Below are 23,551 nucleotides of genomic sequence, written 5' to 3'. Positions count from 1 at the left end.
GCTGAACACGGCCCAGTTACGGACATGTGGTGTGGAGACAAATAGCTTTTTACCCCGGTACAAGGATGTATGTCAGACGCTCGCCAGGCAGGGGTGTGAGAGTTAATCTGACGCCCTTTGCTGGTGACAGGAGACTGTTTTGATCTGCTAGGTGAGATAGTTGGAGGTTGCCGTCATTGCAACAGTGGGGACCAGTGATGACTACAGTGGTGTGCTAATGAGCAACTCTTGCCTAATGGGGACTATGAGTGGACACACAATGGAGTCATCGCACATCGCAGTGTTTCACTGTGGACGTATCTCAATTCAGTAGACATTGCCCCACTCCATTGATGGCCACACAGTGCAATTGTGATACTGTTGCCTTCTGATTCTGACGTTTCCCAAACCAAACAGGCAGAATGTCATTTCTTGAGAGGAATTTGTTAAAAGGCTCTGGTCTTTTCCTCTGTTGGCTTCAAATGCGTCATTACTGACTCATTTAATTAGAGAAGAGACCAACAAAGTAATTAATTTTTATATTAACCCTGCCAAACCATCTTACACAATAATCAAATAAAGTATTATCTATAAACAAATAAATATTCAATTACAGTCCTGTTGCATGGTCAGATTTGATTAAGACAACATGTGTGAGTTTTTCATAGTGTAACAAAGCTCCTTTAAAATCTCCATCCCACTTGATAAGAGCCCTCTGGTCAGACGCAATATAGAATGGCATTGGTCCTAAATGTTTGAGTAGCCTGCTGTGAAGAACTTTAATGCTTATAGTCATCCAGATTTGTGTTATTAGTTGTTTTTTCCCTTTATTTCATTTGGTTTATTGTCATTATTGTGCAATGTTACACACAGATGTTATTTTTCCACATCTATAAAGTTGTAATTGTCATCCAGGACAGAACTACGACTGAGCTACTTGATTACATAACAAGGGATTGATGCAATCACTCGGCCTTCCCAGCTAAAGAAAAACAGGGTGTATCCTGGAATGTAACAAAAACATGACCCACCCCACGCTGCCCCGCTACAGCAGCAGACCCACCAGGACCCGCCGTACTGCAGCCAGTTTTCAGTCCGTACCCCAGAGAGTACTGGACTGTGGGCTGAGAATGAGATTTTAACATGGAGGTAATAATGACACTCTGTTAATAACATCAACACAGTAGGATATGGGATATAATGGCATCAGAAATAACAGGATGTAATCATGAGGCATGTGTCGTTTCACAGAGCAGAGCTGAGAAATGAAGTCTCGCAGGAACTGTACAGTTGAACACACAACAATACAAATAAAAAGGTATGATTGTCACAACACTTACAGCTAATACAGATAGAGAGGAGAATCCAGGAGAGCTTCATTGATCAGTCCAAACCTTAAATGTAACTAACAGCAAGGAATAAGAGTAATGCTGTTGTCTAATCCGTGGGAAAATCAAACTTCAGTTGCCAGAATCTTTTAAGTACATTAGCCTGAGTGCTGGAGATAATGGTCCAGTCTGTCCGTCAGCAAGTGAGAAACACAAACACAACCACACAAAAACATACACACAAACATATCAATGCTCTGACGTCTGAAGCCCTCCTTAGAGCAACGTCAGGGTGGCTGAAAAGTAGGAAGCAGTCACCAGGAAAAACTGTCCTGTAGCCAGCAAAGTGTGCTGTTGTTTTACTGGAAGTCCATTAAGCCAAGACATCAAAGCTACAAGGAGGGTAATGATCTTATTGGTTGTCAATGTTCTAAGTGATATGCTGATGATCAAAGTGAGTATGTCCTTCTAGTTAATGCTGGTTAGTTGTGAAACCATCCTGCCGAGAGTGAATATGAATAAGGCAGCCGGGCCAGATAATATGCCTGGCTATATACTAAAATCATTTGCTGATCAGTGTGCTGATGTTTTGTTATCATCCATGTACCCCAAAAGTCTGTTCTGTCTAGTCTTAATGATTACAGCCCTGCGGACTCATCTCCATCCTGATTAAGTGCTTTGCTGGTTCTCCAGCACATCAAAGACAACATCCTTGCCAGCCAGGACCGTCACCAGCAGCTATGTTTATCCACTGCCCTATACGTAGTCTTTAATCACTTATATGATGAGAAGAAATAAGATCAGAATGTTCTTTGTTGGTTCAATCTCACCCACTGGAGACTGTGTGATTGGGAAAACATCACACTCTTCACACGCTTGTGTAAAACACTGGACAACAACTGGATATTCAACTTCCTCACAAACAGTTCAGATCGGTAGTTGCACCTCCTCTTCATTAGTGCTCAACAATGGAGCGCCCCAGGGCTGTGTAATCAGCCCCCTCCTGTTCACAGTTCAGTTTCGCTTGTAACGCTTGTGTTGTGAAATGGTAAATAAATAAATCTTTAAACACACATGATAAAGAGCATAAGGTATCTCAGTCAAGGACAAAGGGTGAGCATTAGTAAAGTAATTAACTTTATTAAATGGATTCAATCTGTAAATAGTTTCTGGTTGATGACATGCAGACCCGGTAAGGTATTTAATCAACTCCCCAAAACAAGGAAATTATAAACAAGGCATAACTGAGTCATTGGCCATTGAAAGTAAAACCCCCACAGGCCTAAGTTGGAAGCATTACTCCCAGTTCATCAACAGATAAAGGTGCTTTTATCTATGACCGAGCTCACTCACTGCTTTCTCTTTCTTTCCCTGCAACAACATTCCTCTGATAAAACTAACAGACACTTCAGAGCTTCTGTTACAGCATTACTATTTCATGGAGATAAAGGAAGGAAACCGAACCTTTGTAAAAGCAAAGAATGATGATACAAGAAGTATTCTTGATAGTTCTCGAGAACACGAACATCGAAACATGAAACTATTAAATTGCAACAACATACAAATGCTTTATCTCCAATCAGTGACTCTTAATTGAGAAGGCAGGTCACCTCATGATGAGAACGAGATGCGAGTTTCCATGAGGAAGGAAAAGGCAGAGCAGTGAAACATCCAAAATAGACTGCGTAATTACTCCATGCCTCCAAGAGAACACATCAGCCTCCCACAGACAGCTTTGTCTGTAACTGCGTATGTGTGTCTGACCTTTAACTCCATCATCTCTGTTTTAAAATCCCCAGTCATAATGACCTGCTGCAATCAAAAGGAATTAAAGGGAAATGTAATGGTTTATATCTTTTTGTAACCAGGCCTAATGGATTATAAAGGTGCCAACAATGATGGGAAACAGCATCCTGTAAAGAGGTCTGCGGGTGCTTCTGCTTAATTTCAGACATTGATGTAGAAAGTTAAAGTCAGTGTCAAAATAACAAAATGTGGATCCTTTCACATCCTGAAAAAAAAAACTGAACACATCATTAAATGGGCTGGTTAGCTATGATACATGAAAAAAAATGAAGTAAACAAAATCTAATTTTTAGACTTTTCCTTCAGCTCAAACATGTTGGCTCTCAGTGCAGGCTAAGAGCCATAGGTGTGTCTGTACACTTTTAGCAGCAGCTAGCTAACTATGTTAACATTAGATACCAGCTAAAGGTCTTTACCTATTGCTACAACAACTGGCTAGCGTCGCCTAGCTTAATGAGGAAATTTTAACCAGCCTAAAGCAAGGCCAAGCTAGCTGGAAAGGCTGGTAGCCTACATCTGTGTATCTTTCACCTGCCACGCCTATTACATTTTAGCCACACAACACTCTACCTGTCAGGACGGGCTTAGAGTCAGTAGGCATAGGTGTGGCTGTAAACTTTTAGCTAGCTAACTTTGTTAGCATTAGTTGCCAGTTAAATTGCTTTGTTACAACAGTTTAAGAAATGAAGCTTCAGCTGTATTGTGATCAATATTAGGCTACTGTAGGCTAACCCTTACATTTTTTATTCTATCCTATTTTCTGTTTTTTTTTTTTAATGAAGTAAGCCATAGTGCCAGTGTTTTCAGTTACGCTACCTGTTTTAACAATATGATAATGTAAGCAGCTAACAAAGATAGCTAGCTACTCTAATTTATTTTTAGTAGCTAAGGTGTGTCTGAGAACTTTATTTAGGTATCATTAGTTAATATACTTTTAAAATTCAAATTATTATCACCCAACTAACTATTATTCATTGACGAATTTAGTTGAACTTCTACCTTGACTAATGAACTTAAACTGCCTTTTGCTGGTTTCTAAGCTCCTTACAGCTGCACTCTGACAAAAATGTGTTAAGCAAACCACATCCCTTGCACACATTTAACTATTGATTTGTAAGACTGCTAAATGCGGACAGGATTAATTGACCCCATCTGGATGATAAGACCATCCCTGAGCCAAGAGAAGCAACCGTGCCCTTGACCTAATTCCCTGCACTCAGCTGGAGCCACTGTCACTGCCTCAGCTTTCTGCTGTGAATCTGATGAACCAGAGACAGAGGGGAAGGAGACATCACACACACACAGTAGTAAGTAAACACAAACACGAAGGGGCAAGACAAGCTGGTACGGAGCAGCAGAAGCCCTGCCAAGCCCGCTGGTTCCCAGATGAAGAGCGGTGATTGATTTCCAGCAGACACAGAGCTCACTGTCCCCCCTCCTCAACCTCCCTCACCCACATCCCAGCCCCACAGAAGCTTTAACCCATGCAGCGCTTAGTGAGAGGCAAGATCCAGCCCTCCTACTGCCCTACATTTTATACCGTTAACGCTCATGAATAAATATTCACGAGGCTGAATGAGGATGATGGTGATTACTGCTGCACTTGCATCTGCAATTTGTCAAATATAAAGGGCACGATTACCAATGAAAGGAAATCAGCAGGTGTAGTTTTGTGTCTCATGGACATATTACCATCTGAATCATTCATCATGTTCATGTCCTGCATTTTGCTGTCCTAATAAAAAAAAAAAAATCAGGGAATTAAATATGCTGCATAAATAATTTGCAAACATGTCAAAGTAAACGACCCACTTAGAAGCAAGTCTATGAGAATAATAATGTATTTAAGACATGTAAAGACAGCCTTCCATACACAGAATGTGCTGTATATACTGTGTGCTTGTGCTGTAACAAGGAATTGATGAGTCACTAAACAGAAAATGTGCTGAAACAATTTGGATTATTCATTTATCAAGCAAAAATGCAAAACATTTGTTGGTTCCAGCTTCTCAAATGTGAGGATATGTTGCTTTTCTCTGTTTAATGTAGCTTGCCATTACCTACTGTATTAATTAATCTCATCAATACTTTTTTTGAGGCAGCAACACTAGAGATGAGGGGAAAAACTAATCTGAAATAAAACTTTCCACAAATTCCAAATAAATGACCCCCTACATGCATAGATAGATAGATAGATAGATAGATAGATAGATAGATAGATAGATAGATAGATAGATAGATAGATAGATAGATAGATAGATAGATAAACTTGAATGTAATGAACAGCCCAGTAAAATATGTATTGTGTCTGCACACACACACAAACACACACACACACACACACACCTTAAGTATTCTCGGTGTTGGCAACACGCGCGACTCTCTCCGACTCAGTGCTCGCTCAGCCTCAGATGGCCCAATGGGCTCAGCTGCTCCCTTACAGATGTAGCCACTACAGTTCCTCTCTAAGACAGTACGCAGTCCATCAAACACAACTGTGCTGGTGGTGCACCCCATTCCTCCAGGTCCACACAGGCATCAGTCAGGAGAACCTGCCAGTGACCCAGTTTCCTTGTCCGTCCCCTGCTCTTCCCTGGTCCATGATCTGACTCTGACCCGCAAATCCACAGCTTCTGACCCGAGGAGAGAGAGCGCCGTTGTCCAAGCTAAAAGGATCCAGAGAGGAGGACGACTGGAAAGTGAATTTATGCACACACAGAGGAGAGGCTCACTGAAATTCCTCGCTGCCCCAGCCTGTGCTCGTAGGAATACCTCAGTCAGCAGGCGAGATACAGTGAGTGAGTGAGTGAGTGAGAGAGAGAGCAAGCGAGCAGAAAACGAGGGATGGGGGGATGAAGGATGCTGTGCGAGCTCTGCTGCAGCTCCAACCAATGCCGAGCTTCGGTGCAACGCAAGCTCTGCATCCGTCTCACTTACCAAGTCACTCGCTCATTCTCCTCTGAGCCGCTCTGTGCATTTTCCAAACTCGTTCCTTCTTTTCTTCTTCTTTTCATTTCAACATTTGCATTCTGCAAGATTTGACTACACGTTGAATTAATCCCCTTTAATTTCCACTCCACAAAATGAGACTCCTTTTGGGAGCTGGATGAATAATCGTGGAATAAATGGGTTACACTAAATGCAGTCTTATATCCAGAGGGAGAGTCTGATTCCATGGTCAGGCGAATAGCAATATGGCTGAATGCCTTTTTAGTTCAGTTGAGAAAACAGAGCCCATGGCAAAACAAGTGGATGAATCACATTGACTGGATGGCACATGTTATATGCAGCCTTTGTAGCAATAAGAAGCCATACAAATAGAAACATTTACTCAGAACAGTCCTTTAAATACATCATTAACAAAAAAAGTTGCCACATATTTATTGCAATAAAATGAAATGCACAAAAATCAGGTTGAGAATGCAGCGAGCTGCCTCGCACTTCAGAGAAGGTTTACAAAGCACACCAAAGATTTAAACCTTTTAGGGCCAAGACATCAAATAGAGTTTTATTTTTTGTTCGACAACAGATTAGCTGCTGCTTGATCACAAGCTGGCCGCTCTGCCAAGTACACAGATACAGTGGGAGTGGAACGACAAAATTTCATCATACGCAGGCTTTTAAAATGCCAGGGAATGAGCGATTCATCTGCCAGCAGCGTGGCCTTTGATTAAAATGTCTCAGGACTGCGATCAGGGAGAAAGAAAAAGATAAAAGCAGGAAAGCAGCAAATATGTTGGAAAAAATGACTTTCCCGCCTGTAGTTTGTCTTTCTGCAGGTCACTGTTAAAATGCGCTGCTCTTACATTTACAAAGACTTACTTTGTTACAAATCCAAACATATACATCCAGCTGTGGGTTACAACTGAGTCAAAGACATCCTGCCCACGTGTCACCCTCTGATTATGAGGAAAAAGGGGGGAAGACAAGGAAACAGGGCAGTGTCCATATTGGTTTATTTATCTCTGACTCTTCCCTTCCTGCAGCTGCAAGTCGTGCACTCAAAGACCCCTTAAGACCTCCATGGGAATTGTCAAAAAAATAAAAAATCCTGCTTGTCACAGTGGCACGCACATGCTGCAGCTACTGAAATACAGCAAGTCCCACTACCACCACCATCACCACCACCAGCAGCAGCAGCAGTCAATCATGTGAGAAACTTTCACCTTTCTTCAAGTAACATTGAAAAGGTGCTGACACCCATGCAAACACATTGACACACACAGAAACAAACGTGCACATCTGGATAAAAGTGTTCCCTTGCATCATGATGGTGCACTAAGCCACAAATGCTTGCACGCATTCCCGCCTGCTCCCGTGTTAATATTTCAGTAGTGCTTGACACACTGAACTACATTCGAGTGTAGGATGATGACACGAGCGGCGGAGGAAAAGCAGCTGAGCCCGTAGACGAGGGGATTCAGTGCGAAGAGAGAGGAGAAAGGAAGAGCGTCTGGATACTGGAGGGAGGAAAAAGAAGGACAAGGCTTTGATTATACCCATTGATCTGTTAGGAAATACAGCTCGTCTTTGGTTTATCCCCTCTCTCACTCCTCAGATCCAGTCCCCATCCCTCCGTCACTGCCGAGGGGGATTTAAAGGCTTACTATATAGAATAACAAGAAGCAATCTGGTGTAAAACTGGTAAAACTGCAAAGTCATAAATCCTCTTTCTGATGCCGTGCAGACGAGAAGCAACACAGACTTTCACTTTCTTTTTTTGGACACGGAGTGCAGATTGACACTTTTGCTACACGTGTTGACATTACACTTTGAATAACATGGACATGAATCTATTTTCCATTGTCAGCTGTAGCATGTTGCAGTACGACCCATAACCAGCCGCCAGTTATTGCTAAGTGGGTTCAAACTTAAACAGGAGTGAGACTAAATGGACAATGATGGACGACTATAAGCCAACTTTGTTTGAGGTGTCACAGCTGGTGATCATAAATCCTGTTGCCCTCAGGACACGGATTCTTCTTTTGCATGCAGGGACATGTCAACAAGGTGACGAGGCTCTGACAATACCTGCCCAAAATATGATTCAAGTGTGCAGCACTGGTTTTATCATAATAGGCTGTTTTAGCTTTAACCTGTTCCTATTACTGGAATATGCACGCCAAATGACCCTATAACGCCTGTCCCAGCCCAAAGTAAATTCAAATTCAAAGCTGCTGTTGAGCCATTTTGAGTAATGACATGGTTCTTCTGCTCTTTTGAAAAGGTTAGAAGCCATTGTTTCCCCCCAAGCTGTCAAAAGGAACACAATTAATTACTTATTTTTCTTGCCTACCTTTTTTATGCCAAAAACTAGCCTGCACATGACCTGTGACTGCCCCTATTAGCTAGAAAACACAATGGGTCCACATTATACAGTATTACATGGTCCAAGTTCAAAATTAGATAACAACATCACGGGAAAAGGAACCCCGAACACATGTTTTTCTAAGGAAATATTCAGGCACCTGGCAAAATAATGCCATTTTGTGACCTTGAAATACCCCTGCCTGAGAGTAACAGGGACATGAACTCGTTATAGTTCTTTTTTTCCTCATTAACGCTAACCTTGCGCGAGTGCTTATGTGGGAAACAGCCTATTCAAACAGCAAAATGATGAATCTGCATAAACTTGCCTCATTTCATGTTTAGGGCTTTTAAAACTGACATATAAACTATATATTACCGGAGTTGAAATCAGATTTGCTACATGATGCATCAGTCATCGGGGGGCTGGCATGTAAGTGGCTCAGGAGAAAGGAGAAAGAAGAGAGAGTGGGGCACTTGTCTGCACAGTTACTCGCTATATGCTCCAGGGCGGGCATAGACTCATAGCTACTTATTTGCCTTAATTTTAACATAAGATATAAAATCAGGAAACACTTGCAAAGAGAGAGATGTTGGAGTATGTATGTTCAGCAATGACATCCGGAATATGGCTTCCATTTGATATGTTTTGCAAAATATGTTTATTGTTATGCATCCCAATTAAAGCACACAAATATTAAGCTTGTGTTATTCACACATTGCAGGAGAAACAGCTGGTTGAGGGGAAATTCTGCCAAATGCAAAAAACAAAAGCCTGCTGAGCTAAAGATATTTTTTTCCTGACTATCCAATAAAAATTGAGCCTCTAAGGGAAATATGCAATCCATGACTTTGGGCCATAAATTAAACTGTAAGTGGAATTCCCATGAGGAGCTACAGCTGTTTATTTGAATTGTGAGGAGACTCGTTCTAGCCAATCACAAGGACTGAAGGAGGGTGGGGGTGTTCTCTCCAAAAAATCCATTTCTGCAGTGGCAAACGCAGCTCCGCAATCCACCAAACGTTTGATTAGGAAGCGCCCTGTAGGATCATCTTACCATGCAGCGAGTATGTTCTGGGTTTGAATCCAGACCTGTCCCAAATCTAGTGTTACGCTACATTGAAACTATCTGTTAAAAAAAACAAGCCACGATGATGCCACCAGACAGACAGTTTTGTTCCCCCTTATGTTTGCTTGAGTGCAGAATTTGTGTACTGGATTCTGCAACAGGCTTACCTGCACCGTCTATTCCCCTGGTGATAAATTATTGAGGTCAGACAGAGCAGTGCTGAGTCATTACGCGTAGCAGAGTGTTTCTCTCGGCTGCCCTCATGTCCAGCTCACTGTCTGCAACAACAGGCCTCTTCACAACAAACACTCCAGGAAAGTAAAAAGAAATACCTTTCTTCAGTTTCAAGTCGACTGTGACACATACATATAATCAATACGATATAGCATATATTACCGCCTGCCTGAGTTCATCTATACTGTGCATGTCTGTGGCTGACAAATGAGGTGGTTCTGTAGCCTCCAGCAGAACACAGTCGGACTGCCTGAGCCTCACTGAATCCTGAGTTGGAGCTTCAGGCGAGCCCAGGGTGAGACGGCTGTGGTGTTGGTGAGGGTTAATAAAGTGTGCTGAGGCACAGCGTGGGTCTATCTGTGGATGTTCGAGTGTGAACATCCTCAGTGGGATGTGGAAGCTCGGCTGCACGACTCTGCACAAATCTGCAGCAGCTGCAGAGGAGATAAGAGTCGGGCTGAAACACTGCTGGGTGAGTGGAGCTGCACAGATTAACGCTGCTGTTGTTACACCGAGGCTCCGCTCTCTCCCAGTGGGCTCCACTTCTTGGCAAAGTGTTAAGTATGACCCCCATGATGGACTGTATAACTGATATTTTTGCTTGGTGTTTACATCTTTCATTGAAATACTGGAAAGAGCTGCCCTAAAGGTGCAGATGGGTCACCCACTCCTGTCTTAGGGGTTGTTAAATTAGACAATCAGAGACTCTATCATGGGTTTATGAGGACATAGTTGTTGTCATTTGCCTGCTTCTTATTGGCCAGCAACCTAAAAGAAAACTGGCGGTGAATATCTGGAAGGACATCTGGCTGTATTTCATGTCACTCCAGATTTTCACTATTAATCATCTTTTCAGTCGCTGATCACTTGGGAAGCTGTGAAATGCAAACGATTTGTCATATTCCAACAACGTGCAACCTGGGACACAGCGGCTTAACGTTATCCAAGCGTTCGGGCTTCCCACCCTGAGCGTGGCGTCAGAGGAAAAAGGCAGCCGTGTGAATATGGTCTCTGGCAGTGACGTCAGATTAGATGGTCTGATTTCGCTTGTCAGAAACCAGCAAACTAAACAGCTGTCTCTCGTCTTTACTCACTGGCCACAGTCGCAACATCTGCTGCATATGGACGCCGTCACCGGCCTGCTGTAACCGGCCTGCTGTCAGCGGCCTGCTGTGACCCCCAAAATAACACCACTTGCACTAATACAAGAATTTCAAGCTGTTAGCCGCAAGTAGTGGGTGGAGCCGATGCAACATCAAAGCCGGCACATGTGGACGGAGAAGGGTCAGCTCGAGTTTCCCCTTTCACACTAAGGAGTGGACATTCTCACACACAACAAAGATGGAAATGTCCCCGCGTGGCTCAGAGGAGCAGAGGGGAGTCGAGGAGGAGCTGGCATCTCATCTGAGGAGCCTCTCCAGGATGAAGGTCAAGTCCGCAGCTGGCTGTGTTTCCATGCCCAGGGTCTGCTGTGGGGCGCTCTGCAGGGAGAAGTGTGTGTTTTGTGTGTGTGTGTGTTTTTCCAGAGAGAGGCCAGAGTGTGGCGGACCACAGTGACATCACCCACATATCCAGCAGTAGAGGGCAGATAAAACAGGCTGGCTCCCAGCTGGAACTCTCCAGGGACTCAGAAAAGGAAGTGGCTGTTTCCTGCTGATGTGTGTGCGTGAACCCTGTCATAACAAAGCCGCCTTCCCGCTGCCCACTGTCCTTCGAACGCAATTAAAACCCCTCACCGCTTTTTGTGGATATTTTGTCAGAGTCATGCTGAAGTTCAACAACACAAATGGAAAAAGGCAAATTTTATTGAGGGAACACAAAGTCAAGAACACTATAAAACCCAGGAGAGGTTTTTTTTAAAATGTATGCTGCTTCCCGGACTAAAATTATGAATTAGTTTTCATTTGACAGCAAAGTTTTGTGGGCACTGCAATAGAATTTATACATGTGGGTGGGCTACAAAGATAGGCCTGGACTTTCAGGAAGATGGAGAGTTTACATTACATCCCTGCTGCCCCAATACCTGATACATGATACAGCAGAGCACAGAGTGGATTCATATCACTGACTGACTAGTCAGTAAAAGGATGGGTGAAACTAATGAGTGAGTCAATATGGTCAATACAAGCAGAGTGGAACTGTGAAGGTCTATCGGATGTATTGCTTCGAATGGATTAAGTGAAGGAATGTTACTAATCACATTTATGAAAGTACTGTGCTCACTTTGCACACTGCACAACGCAACACTGCAAAAGTGGTGTGAAAGAAGAAGTTCACCAAAAACCTTTTAATTCACTTATTACTCAGTCAAGTCAATGCACATGGAAAGTCAGGTGAAGTTTCGTAGTCCACAAAACATTTCTGGAGCTTTACAGCAAAACAGAATCTCAGCATTCTCTTTAACAATACGCTACCAGACGCTATTAACACAGTGGACGCGCAATCACTTCAAACGTGCATTTTTAGCTTAAAGGAGGATGTCGATTGCTTTCTGAAATCAGCTTGGGATGTCCGGGGTCCCGGAGTCTTGGATTACGTTGGATGAACTGCATGGAGCCATTTCATGTTTTTTCTAATGGTTTGATTTCACATTTTAAAACAATTCCCTGCCTACTTCAGTTGTTCAGGAGAATGCTGAAACACTGCTGCGCTGTGAAGCTCCAGAAATGTTTTGTGGACTACTACAATTCAAACGACTTTCCATCAGCATGAGGTAGAGTATAGAATACATGTAATTGCATTTTCATTTGTGGGTGAACTTATCCTTTAAGTACAATATCAGATTATTGAATACTTTAACTCAAGCATAACTTTTACCAAGTGTTATTTTGACAAGATATCTTTTACTCGTGAGCTCTTCTTACAACACTGCATGGATTAAACTTAAGTCTCTCTTTGACCTGAAGTTGACACCAGGTTATCCTGTCCCTCTCAAAATGGTACAAACCAAATACAACAGGGGCCACATCCTCTTCCTTTCACTTGGTATTTTGGGATGGTTTATTTATCCCAGGAGAAGAAAATGACCCATTTTCCTGAGGGGTACCGCTTCCTTTTCTTTGTAGTGGGGCCACCGGGCGCAGAATAAGTATGTGTTGCACAAAAGACACAGGCACAAATTAAAAGTATGAACACACACATACAGCATGCACTCTGTGTTCCTAGGCAGCATGCTGCTCTTGCAGATCTGCAGTGAGGCCTCTGCAGTGGGTTCAGTTTATCATTAATAGATGCCACTAAACAGAGCAATGCCTCTCTACAGTCCTCACTGCAGCACCAGCAGAGTTGGTATGAAGCAGTTCCAAGCCCCAGGGGGCCTGTACTCACCCTCTTAACCCTGACAACTGTGTTTTGGCTTCAGTATACACACCACAGAGTAATCTCCTGCTTACTCAGTGTATGAAAACTGATCAAGTTGTATATTTAAAATGCAGCTGCCATGACTGGCAAGTTTTTTATTCTTCTTAAGAAAGTTAAAGGTGCACTATGTTTGTGAATGAAATCTGAATCAGAGAGAAAGACTTTTTTTTTTTTGTCTAAACAAAGTAAATAAACCATTTATCTTTGTTTTCATGACTGAATAAACTGAATAAACAAACTTTGTTTATATTTGGCAGACCCCGCCACCCTTCTAGCTCCAAACAGTGTTCTGAAGGACTTATTTTCCTCTGAGAACAGCTTGTTTATTCAGTTGTGGAAAAACATATATCTGAGTTTGCGTTATTACCTCATTAATATTCTTGCTACATGGAATCTGATTTCCTTTGCCAGAACAACATAGTGACCCTGTGATGGTAAATTGTTGTACAGCTAAAAAGAAAACAGCCACAGGGGAGGAATAAAGATAAAATCAGTTATAGAAATAACTTAATTTCTCATCGCATTTCAGCTGAAGGCAGACGGATCCAATCATGTGCTGTCTACCAACATGTGCGCGCACACATAGACTTACACACACACACACAGAGCATTGCGAGGCACTCCTCAGAGGTAAGAGAGTAGAGAGTATGAATGCTGTTACTGCCACCTACAGGCGCAGGATGATACTACACCGTAAACACAGCATGTATTGCACAAAATAAGCAAGCAAATTCATTTGTATTTTCTTGAAAAAGATATTGTTGAATGACAGCATGAAACAAACAAGAAAATCTATATTTGTGGGCTGTTCATGCAGTGACAGTCCTTCCTCCAGTGACTACTCTGCCACTGTGTGAGATTACCCTCCCTGCACTCAGCTTAACTTTGGGTATAATGCCGCCATTGTTCGTCACATGGGTGTCATTTCCAGCAGCTCAGTGTGAAAACAATCATTCCCAACACGAGACTCGCCATGCAGGAAGAAGAGGTGACTATTTACAAACCGGACTGTACTGGAAGAGGGAGGGGGTAAGAGTGAGTAAGACACATACTGCTAACAGCATTTTACCAGCTTTAAAAACCTGCTCAAGTCACAAACACAGGCAACATATGCTACGTGATAACACCGCGATATATATAGCGATAACTAAACGTGTGACTACTTTTTGCTTAGACAGGGAACCAAAACATCCAGGTATCATGTTTACCAGCATACAAAAAAACATGTTGCCTCGATGACAAGCTGTCATCACTTATTGTGGCATGTGATTTGGTCTAAGCAACACTCGACAGGTCAGTGGCCAGCGGCCAGGTGTGAAGGATATTTTTGGGGGGAGCGCTGTCATCATGGTCAGGCTCTGACATGCAGCGAGGAAGTGGAGAGTCGAGAGATCCTGAAACAAGCCCGCACTGGCCTGCTGCACTCTGTAGTCAAGTGGAGCCTCAACATGGCTGTAACTCAACAGCTCATTGACAGCACCCAGTGTGTTTTCTCTCTGCGCTTGCACAGATCATTCTATATGTGTATATTTTGGATATTTTCACACTGCTGCGAATAACAGCTGCCAATAGCTAGCTATCCCAACTAGCCATGCAGTTAGCAGTCCGGATTGTAAGCTCGGGGCACCATAGAGATGTTGCTGTTTACATTGCTTATGCCAAGGCCCTAGAATAAGATGGGCAAGGGGCTACCTGGTTAGCGTGCTAGCTTCAGAATATCTCTGCAAGGTGCATAAACATGACTACAGACAAACTGTTGTTTCTTCACATTTTGTTAATAATCTTAGTTTACTTTTTTATGTTTTTGAACAAAAATCTTTACATACTGCACCTGGAATATATGCCAGCCCCCCTTCCCTAATGTTAAAATGAATTGTACACCCTTGGATCAGCCTGTGTGGCACTGATGAAACATGTCCCGCAGTAGCAGGAATGATTATATGACTGAGGTCCAAGTACATAATTTCAACATGATTTCTGTGCAAAATCAACCAAAATAGTGTTTCAATTAAGTAACTAGTTAACGAGTGAAGCATTTTTATGACAGCATACATTAATATCAATTCACAGCATGTTGCAAATTATTTAATGCATTGCGCCGTGCCTTACATAAGAAACCAGATGCTGTTTGCTTACTGAATTATAAGAATATTTAGAGCCACCGATACATTATACAAATGCTTAATCTATATACTGGTAATTGCAGGCATCTGTCGCCATGATAAATCACCAAACAAAGTCCTTGTCTGTCATTAACTGTGCAATTACACATTAAGTGTGTCTCCTAAATAAAAAATCTGGCCAGTCAGCAGTTAACCATTAATCCAGGTGCATTGCTTTCTCTATAGAGCAGCTAATGGATAACATCCTCAACAGACTACGTACAAAGATTTACTTAGATATCCCTCAATGGAGGGCTGTTAGATTGATTAAATAACTTCCACCATTTGCAGCTTCCTCGTAGCAGTTGCCTCACAGGAGCAAGATAATGTGCATGTATGGTAGAGGGGATCAGGTGAGAGAAGAAAGGGAGCACAGTAGAAAGTTATCGTCATCTAAGGTGGGGCATTCTGGGAGGGAGGCACAATCTGAGATACAGTAAGAGGGGGGATTAGTTTTAACGGCCTCTAAACTGCAAAACAGCAGGAGACTGGATTTAGTGTGAAAGTGGAGCCAATGACAGGATGAGTCATAGAGAGCACAAAATAAGACACAGACGAAGGTAATTAAAGCAGAGGAGCAATTCAAAGGTAATTAATCCACATATTTTTTTTTGTGGTTTCTGAGCGATCGGAAGACATCGTGTGGCAGTGAGACAGGGTGGGGATAATGGGGGCACGGGGGGGCAGGAGTTTGGAAACCTTTAAGGATCAGCTAATCGCAGTTGGCTCTTTGTTTGTAATCAGTGGAAATCCTCTTGAGCCTGGTTCACTGAGTGCTGCTGACAATCAAGGGAAACAGCAGAGGAGGAGGAGATGAATGCATGTCCGTGCACCTGCACCACCACTGAAGTGGCAGAGGATTTAACCGTAACACTGCACCACGCAGCTCCCGGGGAGGCAGCAGGCTGTTACAAGAAGGTGTCAGCCATGATGGTGACTGCACAGAGGCCAAGGATCAATACTGAATTGTGCAGATAAAGGAAAATGTTTTTTTTTCGTTTGGAACTTTATTCCTATTTACAAAAAAAGAAAAGCATGAGGGTTGGAATGCATTAGCACGGAACAGGATCTTTCAATTGCAAAGTAGTTTCAATCTAGTACGGTTTGAAGTCTCGTACTTTATTTTTATTAATGAAAAGGAACATTTCTCAATACAGTTTTTTTACAGTGTTGACATCTAGTCGACCTATGATAAACAGGTTCCAAACTGCATGAACCTTGGACGTACATTTGGCGATTTGACAAAAATGTGGAAGTTGGAAGTCAATTTGATCTTTGGGTCAAAGTGATTTGACTTCATTTGGTGGATTAGCCACAAATAGACATTCCTATCTTTTATCATATTTATAAAGTGCTTTTGAATTATCTATAATCATATCAGTGTTGCAAAACAAAATTACATCTACAAAATAGTGGATTTTAGCCATGTTTCCAGCTCCTAAAGGATTCTTTTAACATTCCTGGAATGACAAGATATTAGAGCTGCACCGTAGCTGAAAAAAAAAACACTGACATTTGCAATTTATTTGTTTTGCTGCAATAGATTTTGTGATATGAAAAACATTCAGGAATTTCCCTCCAAACAGCTTGAAAAGCTCTTTCTGGTAATGATCAATCATTCTAAAATGACTGCGGTGATTTTCTTAGGTGAGGTCCCTCAGAAGCAAGAAACTCCCATGTTTCCAAGAACCCTTAAATTGGATGAAATGATTCAATAATAGACTAACTCCTCGATCAGTCCTGGAGAATGAGAACCGTGTGAGTTTTCCTTTTGTGTCAATCCGTAAAAAAGTTGTCGCATGGCATCCTTTGAGTTAATCGGCTTTGCTCAACATTGCATGTCCTGCGATGTAACTATTGCACACGTTGCAAGAGGACGCTGAAATATGCTGTGCAGCACTACAAGATGTACACGAACCTGCTAAAGAGGTGAGGTTCGAAACTGGTTGGCGTGCACGATTTGTTTGTGAGTTACATGCACACCTTTAAACAGTTGCTGCAACACGTCATTATTATGAAAATGAATCTGTGGTAATCAGTGCTTTATCAGTTGTGTGGTTGTGGCTTTGAAATTATTTGGAAAACCATGAATGGCACACCGCCTGGAGCTACACTCAGCTGGCACTCCCTAAGCCAACCAAGCTGTTCTCGGACATCCCCTCTCAGAAGGCCCCACCCTTCCTGATAGAGGAAACACATGTTATAGGATACATCCCTGTTTTAGAATAGCTTGCCTGGGATGGTCAATATTGGACTGAACTGCCTATTTTGTCTCACAGCCACTTTTTCACACGAGGAACAGCGGAGGCCCGTCAGCCCCTCGTGCAGGAACACACAAAGTGCAGCTGAACTCTCTCATGAAAAAAAAAGCTCATTATTTGCCGCTGATCCTGTCTCTGTTGTCGGCATTTTCAGGTTAATACCGAAATGAGCAGTGTGGCTGCTATAGCAACTAAGATGGATTTGACATTTCTGGAGTCTCAAGTGAGACACTTGACAAAGGGCTAGTTGAGAAATAAAAAAATGGATGATAGCTACAAAAAGGGAATCAAATCAGAACAAAACGGTGAATGACTTTTGCCAGTCGTGAGGATGAAATGTTTAGGGGAATTTCAAATACAATCACTCTACGAGACAAGAACAAACAGCTCTGTCATATTTTGAGAAACACAGAAGTTATCTCGGCTAATCTGAAGGGTGTAGCAGATTCGACACTCAGCTCCATGGGTGGGGGATGGTGTCGCCGGCCTTTAAATACTGAGGCACTAGAAGGAGATTAAGTCAAGTCCGAGATACTGAGCTGTTTATCTGCACAGCGGTGCTCACAGGGAAGAAGTGGGATGTGATACTGCATGTTTACAATGCTCACCATCACACAATGGCGTCTGCTTCGAGGCCCATCACACAACACAGCTCGTGGCCAAATGTCAACAGTGCACTGTCCAGGATCACACTGTTCCCCTCCATCACATATGAGTGTGATAGAGAGCAGGCCTTCAGGCACACAGCCACACCGCTGCTCCCCCATAAACACCACAGTTAACGTTATTTATCCATCCAGGCGAGGGACACTGCCACTGCACAGTGCACACTCACCCTGTACAATCCTCCCTCCTGATGCTGAGTCCCTGGAAAACAAACAGGGAGCAAACAAAAGCAAAGCCTCAAGGAGAGCTCTGTCTCTACTGTATGCACAGGATTTGACAGAAAAACCAAACACTGATTACCCGGGTCACATGATTTCCTCCTGCGTAAGACTTTCGTTTATGTCTTCAAGCTACTTCTACGGCTTTCCTCCCTCTCATTTTTCAGAATGTCAGCTAATAAATCAGCAGACCAAGGAATTTCTTTTATAAAGCTCACTGAATTTGTCACTTTAAACAGAACTCATTTGTTTATTGTGGGCAGAGAGCGCACAATGGGCCTGTTTCAGCATTCAAAGATTAACAAAAAAAAAGCTCAGCGGTTTCATGCTAATTTTTCTTGAATGGGCAACCACAGCAGCTCATCAAGATTCATTTTACATCAGATAGCTTGTTTAAACTCTGTATTGTAAGTGCTCAGCAATGCACATAATGTCTCCAGCAGTGGTACAGTACATTTACTCAAGTACTTCACTCATCTACAGTTAAGAGGTGCTTTTACTTTATAATTCGATTTCATACCACTTTTACTTCACTACATTTCAGAGAGAATTATTAGATGAAGACATTTATTACGACATTAAAAGTTACGAGTAACTTTTAAAATTCAAAATTTATATTAAAACCGTGTCATGAGCTTATAAAAGACTGAGCGTGCATTGCGAAAGATTAAGCAGTGACCCAGTGGCTTTTGGCTCGGCAGTTTCAATGATAGATATGGCCTCTAAACTTTATTGTCATTCTACATGCTTTAATGTTTAATGTTTTTTCTCATACCATCCATTGCTTCTGCACCACTATTCACCCTCTCTCTCTGAGGTCTCCATTTTAGCTTCTGTCTCTTTAAGGCCCACCTCCCCTCCAAAAATCCAACCAGCTCTGATTGGTCAGCTCTTACAGGCCTGAACAGGCACCACCCAATGTATTTCTGCCTCAGCTCTGCCAGTGTTTCAGCAACAAAGGCAATGGTAGATAGGAGATGGAATGCCACATTTATTGGCTGAATGTTATCGATAGCATCTAGGTGCTGTATCGTAGGCAGCTGGACGTGTTTGAGTTTCCTGAAGACAATTTCACCTCTCATCCATCAGTACTAACTAACTGGAGGGGAGTTTTAATGCATTTTAAACTCTGTGTGGCAGTGTCCTTACAGAGTCTTAAAGGACACCTGTGAGCACTGAGTTTCAGAGTCATCAGGGCCACTTGCGGGTCATTGGTCAAACCAACCTTCATGTGGGTTACTAAGGCAAGGTACGCCCAGGTGTGAATGGTTGTTAAGCTGTCTGGGGAGAGAGCTCAGTACTGCATTGTAAGTGGGGGATAAGTAATGTCTTAGACCACCTTCTCTGTTCAAAGACGGTGGTTCCAGTTTGACATAGATGGATTCTTTTACTCCTCTTTCAAACCATCTGTCTTCTCTGGCCAAGGTGTTCACATTGTTGTCCTCAAAGGAATGATTTCTCTCCTTCAGATGTAAGTGGACAGCAGAGTCTTGACCTGCGGAGTCAGCCTTCCTGTGTTGATTTACCATGACCTGGGTGACTGAGAACCTTCATCAACACATTATCAATAACACCTTTACATTGGATTTTGAAGGGAGGATTAACTTGCAATGCAGCATTTTTACACTGTTGCATTGTTAACTTTATAACTGATCTGAGAATTTCTCCCACCACTGGTTTCCACATTAACATGAATTCATTTTTAACATCTGAGAAGTCTGCGTCATCTGTCCTTCCAAATTCAGATAACAATCCAAAAAGGTGAGGTGCTCCCATAACCACCCAGTTCTCAGCCCGCCTCCTGTAGGTTGTGTCCCTCCCCCTCGTCCCCTCTCTGGCCTACAGTGTGTCAGAGTGAGGAATGCCAGCTATGCAGCCGGCTTGGTGAAAAGTCATTAGAGTTTATCCCCTCCGGCTGTGGCAGGTCTCATCCACATACTGCACAGTGCACAAAAGCCATAAGAATGAACGCTGAGAACTGCAGAGATTTTAGACCCTGTTTAATTAAGCTAACAGCATGCACTGTGGGAAAGAGGGAAACATCATAGGGAAGGACTAACTTCACATTGAAGAGCCTGCTTTCTATCTATTTACACACATAATGATGCGTTTATCCGCCTCTGCTTTGGTGCCTTGGGTGGATTCAAATAAGTGCCCGAAACTTTCAGGGAATTCCCAGATGAGCGATAACAACGTCAGGAGTAACTTTCACTTTCATCTCTGCAGTCTGATAGAAGTTGGACTGGAATTTCAAGTAGTTCCTCAAACACTTCACAGCAGCCCTCCATCCTCAACACAAAACAAATAAATACTTCTCAAACACATCTTTATTTGCCTCTCCTCTGCCTTAAGTGATACTTGAATTATGAATGCTAAAACATGCCAGTATTCTATACTGACAGATTCTTTTGAGCTCAAAATCTCAACACAGGAAACCAGCTTTTGTATAGGCTAATTGTGTGCTAATCCGTCCCTCTGTGTTACACCGCATTCGACAACCGCTGCCCGGGTGTGATCTCCGTAGCCAGTGTGAATGGGAGGTCAGTGACCACAGCGAGGCAATGTCAGAGCAGCAAGAGAGAGAGATATGACGTTTAAAGCAGATTAAGCTACTGAGAAGGGACAAATCGCTTGACACTAAATCCCAGGAGTAGCCTCTGTAACAAGGGGAGCGAACAGGTGGAAAAAAAGAGCACAAAAACTGTTATGTGTTCATAAAACAATGACATATTCTGATGTTGACATGCTGAATGACTGTGTTTCTGTTATAAAACTGTTAATTACGGGAGGGTGAAGGACAAACACAAAGTAGTATTCAAAATCTAACAAGAGTCCACATTTTAATGTCTCTTTGGGGCCTTACTTTCGCACAGTGGAGCTAAATGCACATCAGCATTAGGGCTGTCAGGACCTCAGATCATTACACAATTGTTGGCAAAAGGAATTCATGATAACAATATCAAGTGATATTTACAGAAGATTTACAGAATGGAAAAGAACTCCCATGCTTGAGAGCAAACTTTTCTGCGGGTATAACCCAGACAGGAGCAGCAGAAGACCAGGAGAAAGACGGAAGAGGCCGGTGTGTTTACCCGCAAAACTATAGTTTATAAACCACAGATAACGGCATTAACAGAGCTTACATGTGGGTTAACAGTTTGAGTAAAGAATAAACTACACAACCAACAGAGCCAACCAATCAGAGGTGGAGTACAGTGGGTCTTGCAAGAAGATAAGTGGGATTCAGAATAACGTCAAGTGAGGGGTTTGCGTGCAAAAACAGGTAACTCCATTTTGATTCATTTCCCTAAATTCAGATGTTTGTGCACAAGGTAATATCAACGACGTGTATCTGTTTAAGTAAATTAACTCTTCAAGTAGTCCTACAGTTTAAGTTGATGGGATTGGTGCTTGGTTGTGAATGTCTGACCGAAGGCGTTACATGAGAAGTTAAGGGGTCACCAAAGTTGAGGTGGACATGAATGTCTTCACCAAATGTAATGTCAAGTGATCCACCAGTTTTGGGACATTTCAGTGATAAAAAAACTAAACAAAACACAAATGTCAACCTCATGGTGGCAATAAAGGAAAAGTCAAGGAATCATTGTCTAGGGACCGTCAATGTCGATTATCAGCAATGCATCTAACAGTTGTTGAGCCATTTCACTCTGGACCAAAGTGGTGTACCAAGAGACAGACATGTTAATTCCTAGAACAAACTGCCATCATGGCTAAAAATAACCAGAGTTTATCAAGGTTATCAGAGTTCAGAGGGTTCAAAGCGCTGGAGTGTAGCAGACATCAAAGGATAAAATCAACTTTATGCTTGACAGGCCAAAGAGGAAACCCCCACCCAGAAGAGAGAGGGCAAATCCTGTAATTGGCAGTGATTCAAAAATGGAGAAAACGCCATCCACCGGGTGGAAAAAATAATGACAAGGTTAGGAGTGTTAGCACATAGCCAACCCTCCAATCTCTTCTATCATGGTAAAAGCCGTGTTCCCGCAATTACAAGTTAATGGTCAGTTTCAGTGACGGATGGGAGGGAAACGTTACTTTAATAGACAAATCAAGGAGGCCCGGAGAGTAAATGCACCTCACAAAAAAAAAACACAGGAGGACTTAAAAAGGAAATGTGATACTCATTAGTCTGCTCTTTCTAGACATTTCTCCTGCAGCCAACATGGATGTGGTGTTCAGTGTGCACGCAGGAGTAGTGTTGTGCTTTTCAGAGCTTAATCCGATGAGCTTAATCTGTAGGCTGGTGCACGTGTGCAGTGCAATGATTTTGTCTTTGGAGTTTTAGGCTTGATCAGTTTCACCAGTTGGCTAATACTCTGGCCGGCCCCTCATAAAATTAATGAATCAGCGGTGGCAGGCAGAGCAGTGTCCACCTACACATATATTTCTCTCATTCATTTGCTCATGTGTGGGCTGGGGCCATGTAAAGACCTGTTTGTAGTGGCGCCATTCATGTGACTGTTAGGGGCTAATGGACCCTGGTAGGCCTGCACTCCCTCGCACAGCACTGATGCAGCCAAGGCCATTAAAAACATGGCAGAGAGAACTACTGCCATTAGAATAAACCGTGTCTACATTTAAAAGGGTTGTTCTCAAGATATCCGTTTGCAGGTGGCAGAATGACTCTTTAAGTTATGACTTTGATATAACATGTCCAACCACTATAAGCAAGACTAGCAGGGCTTCAAACAAAGCACAAGTAAAGCATTGCACATTCAATTCAGGGCCCTGAGGGGGACGGTGAAAATCTGTGTACCAAACTCCCTCCAATAGACGCGAGGTCAAGACTCTGATGGATGAGATGTTTCAAAGATTTCAAAGATCTGTTTTGCAGTCTGTTGCACAACATGTGAAGTTCAATCTTTGTTCCATTTACTCAAAGCTCGCTCTTGATTGGATCATAGACAATGATGCCAGAGTCGTTATCGGTTTACAGAGGAAGGCAACTGGATTAACCACATTATAATCACAGAGGGAAAAGAAAGCTACGGGAATTGTGATTCAGTACATCCTTCACAGCTGCACTTAGGTGTGTGCTGTGCTGACTCAAAAATAGCAACCTTAATGGCCCCGAGGATGGAGGCGGAGCAATGCTCCACTTGACTGCTAAACTGCTGATGATAATGTGCTGCAGCCATG

The 23,551-nt window shown here is 42.7% G+C and overlaps 1 protein-coding gene across 23 annotated transcripts in view; it reads right to left on the bottom strand.

The window, feature by feature from the left end:
* Window positions 1–23,551, bottom strand: part of zmp:0000001200 (dedicator of cytokinesis protein 9) — an 87,759-nt gene that overhangs the window by 56,048 nt on the left and 8,160 nt on the right. For 8 of the 23 annotated variants that reach the window (XM_030427989.1, XM_030427991.1, XM_030427992.1 and 5 more), the window contains exon 1: window positions 5,460–5,983. The exons of 7 other annotated variants lie outside the window; for them this stretch is intronic. In XM_030427989.1, coding sequence (XP_030283849.1) covers window positions 5,460–5,630 — 171 coding nt within the window. In that variant the 5' untranslated portion in view covers window positions 5,631–5,983. Of the gene's footprint in view, window positions 1–5,459; window positions 5,986–23,551 lie in introns of those variants that run through there. 8 more of the 23 variants (XM_030427981.1, XM_030427983.1, XM_030427987.1 and 5 more) reach the window with 4 other exon arrangements.

This window comes from Sparus aurata, chromosome 9 (assembly GCF_900880675.1).
Source record: "Sparus aurata chromosome 9, fSpaAur1.1, whole genome shotgun sequence".
Taxonomy (NCBI): Eukaryota; Metazoa; Chordata; class Actinopteri; order Spariformes; family Sparidae; genus Sparus; species Sparus aurata.
The sequence above is the reverse complement of the archived record's forward strand: the minus strand, read 5'-3'. Positions and strand labels throughout refer to the sequence as shown.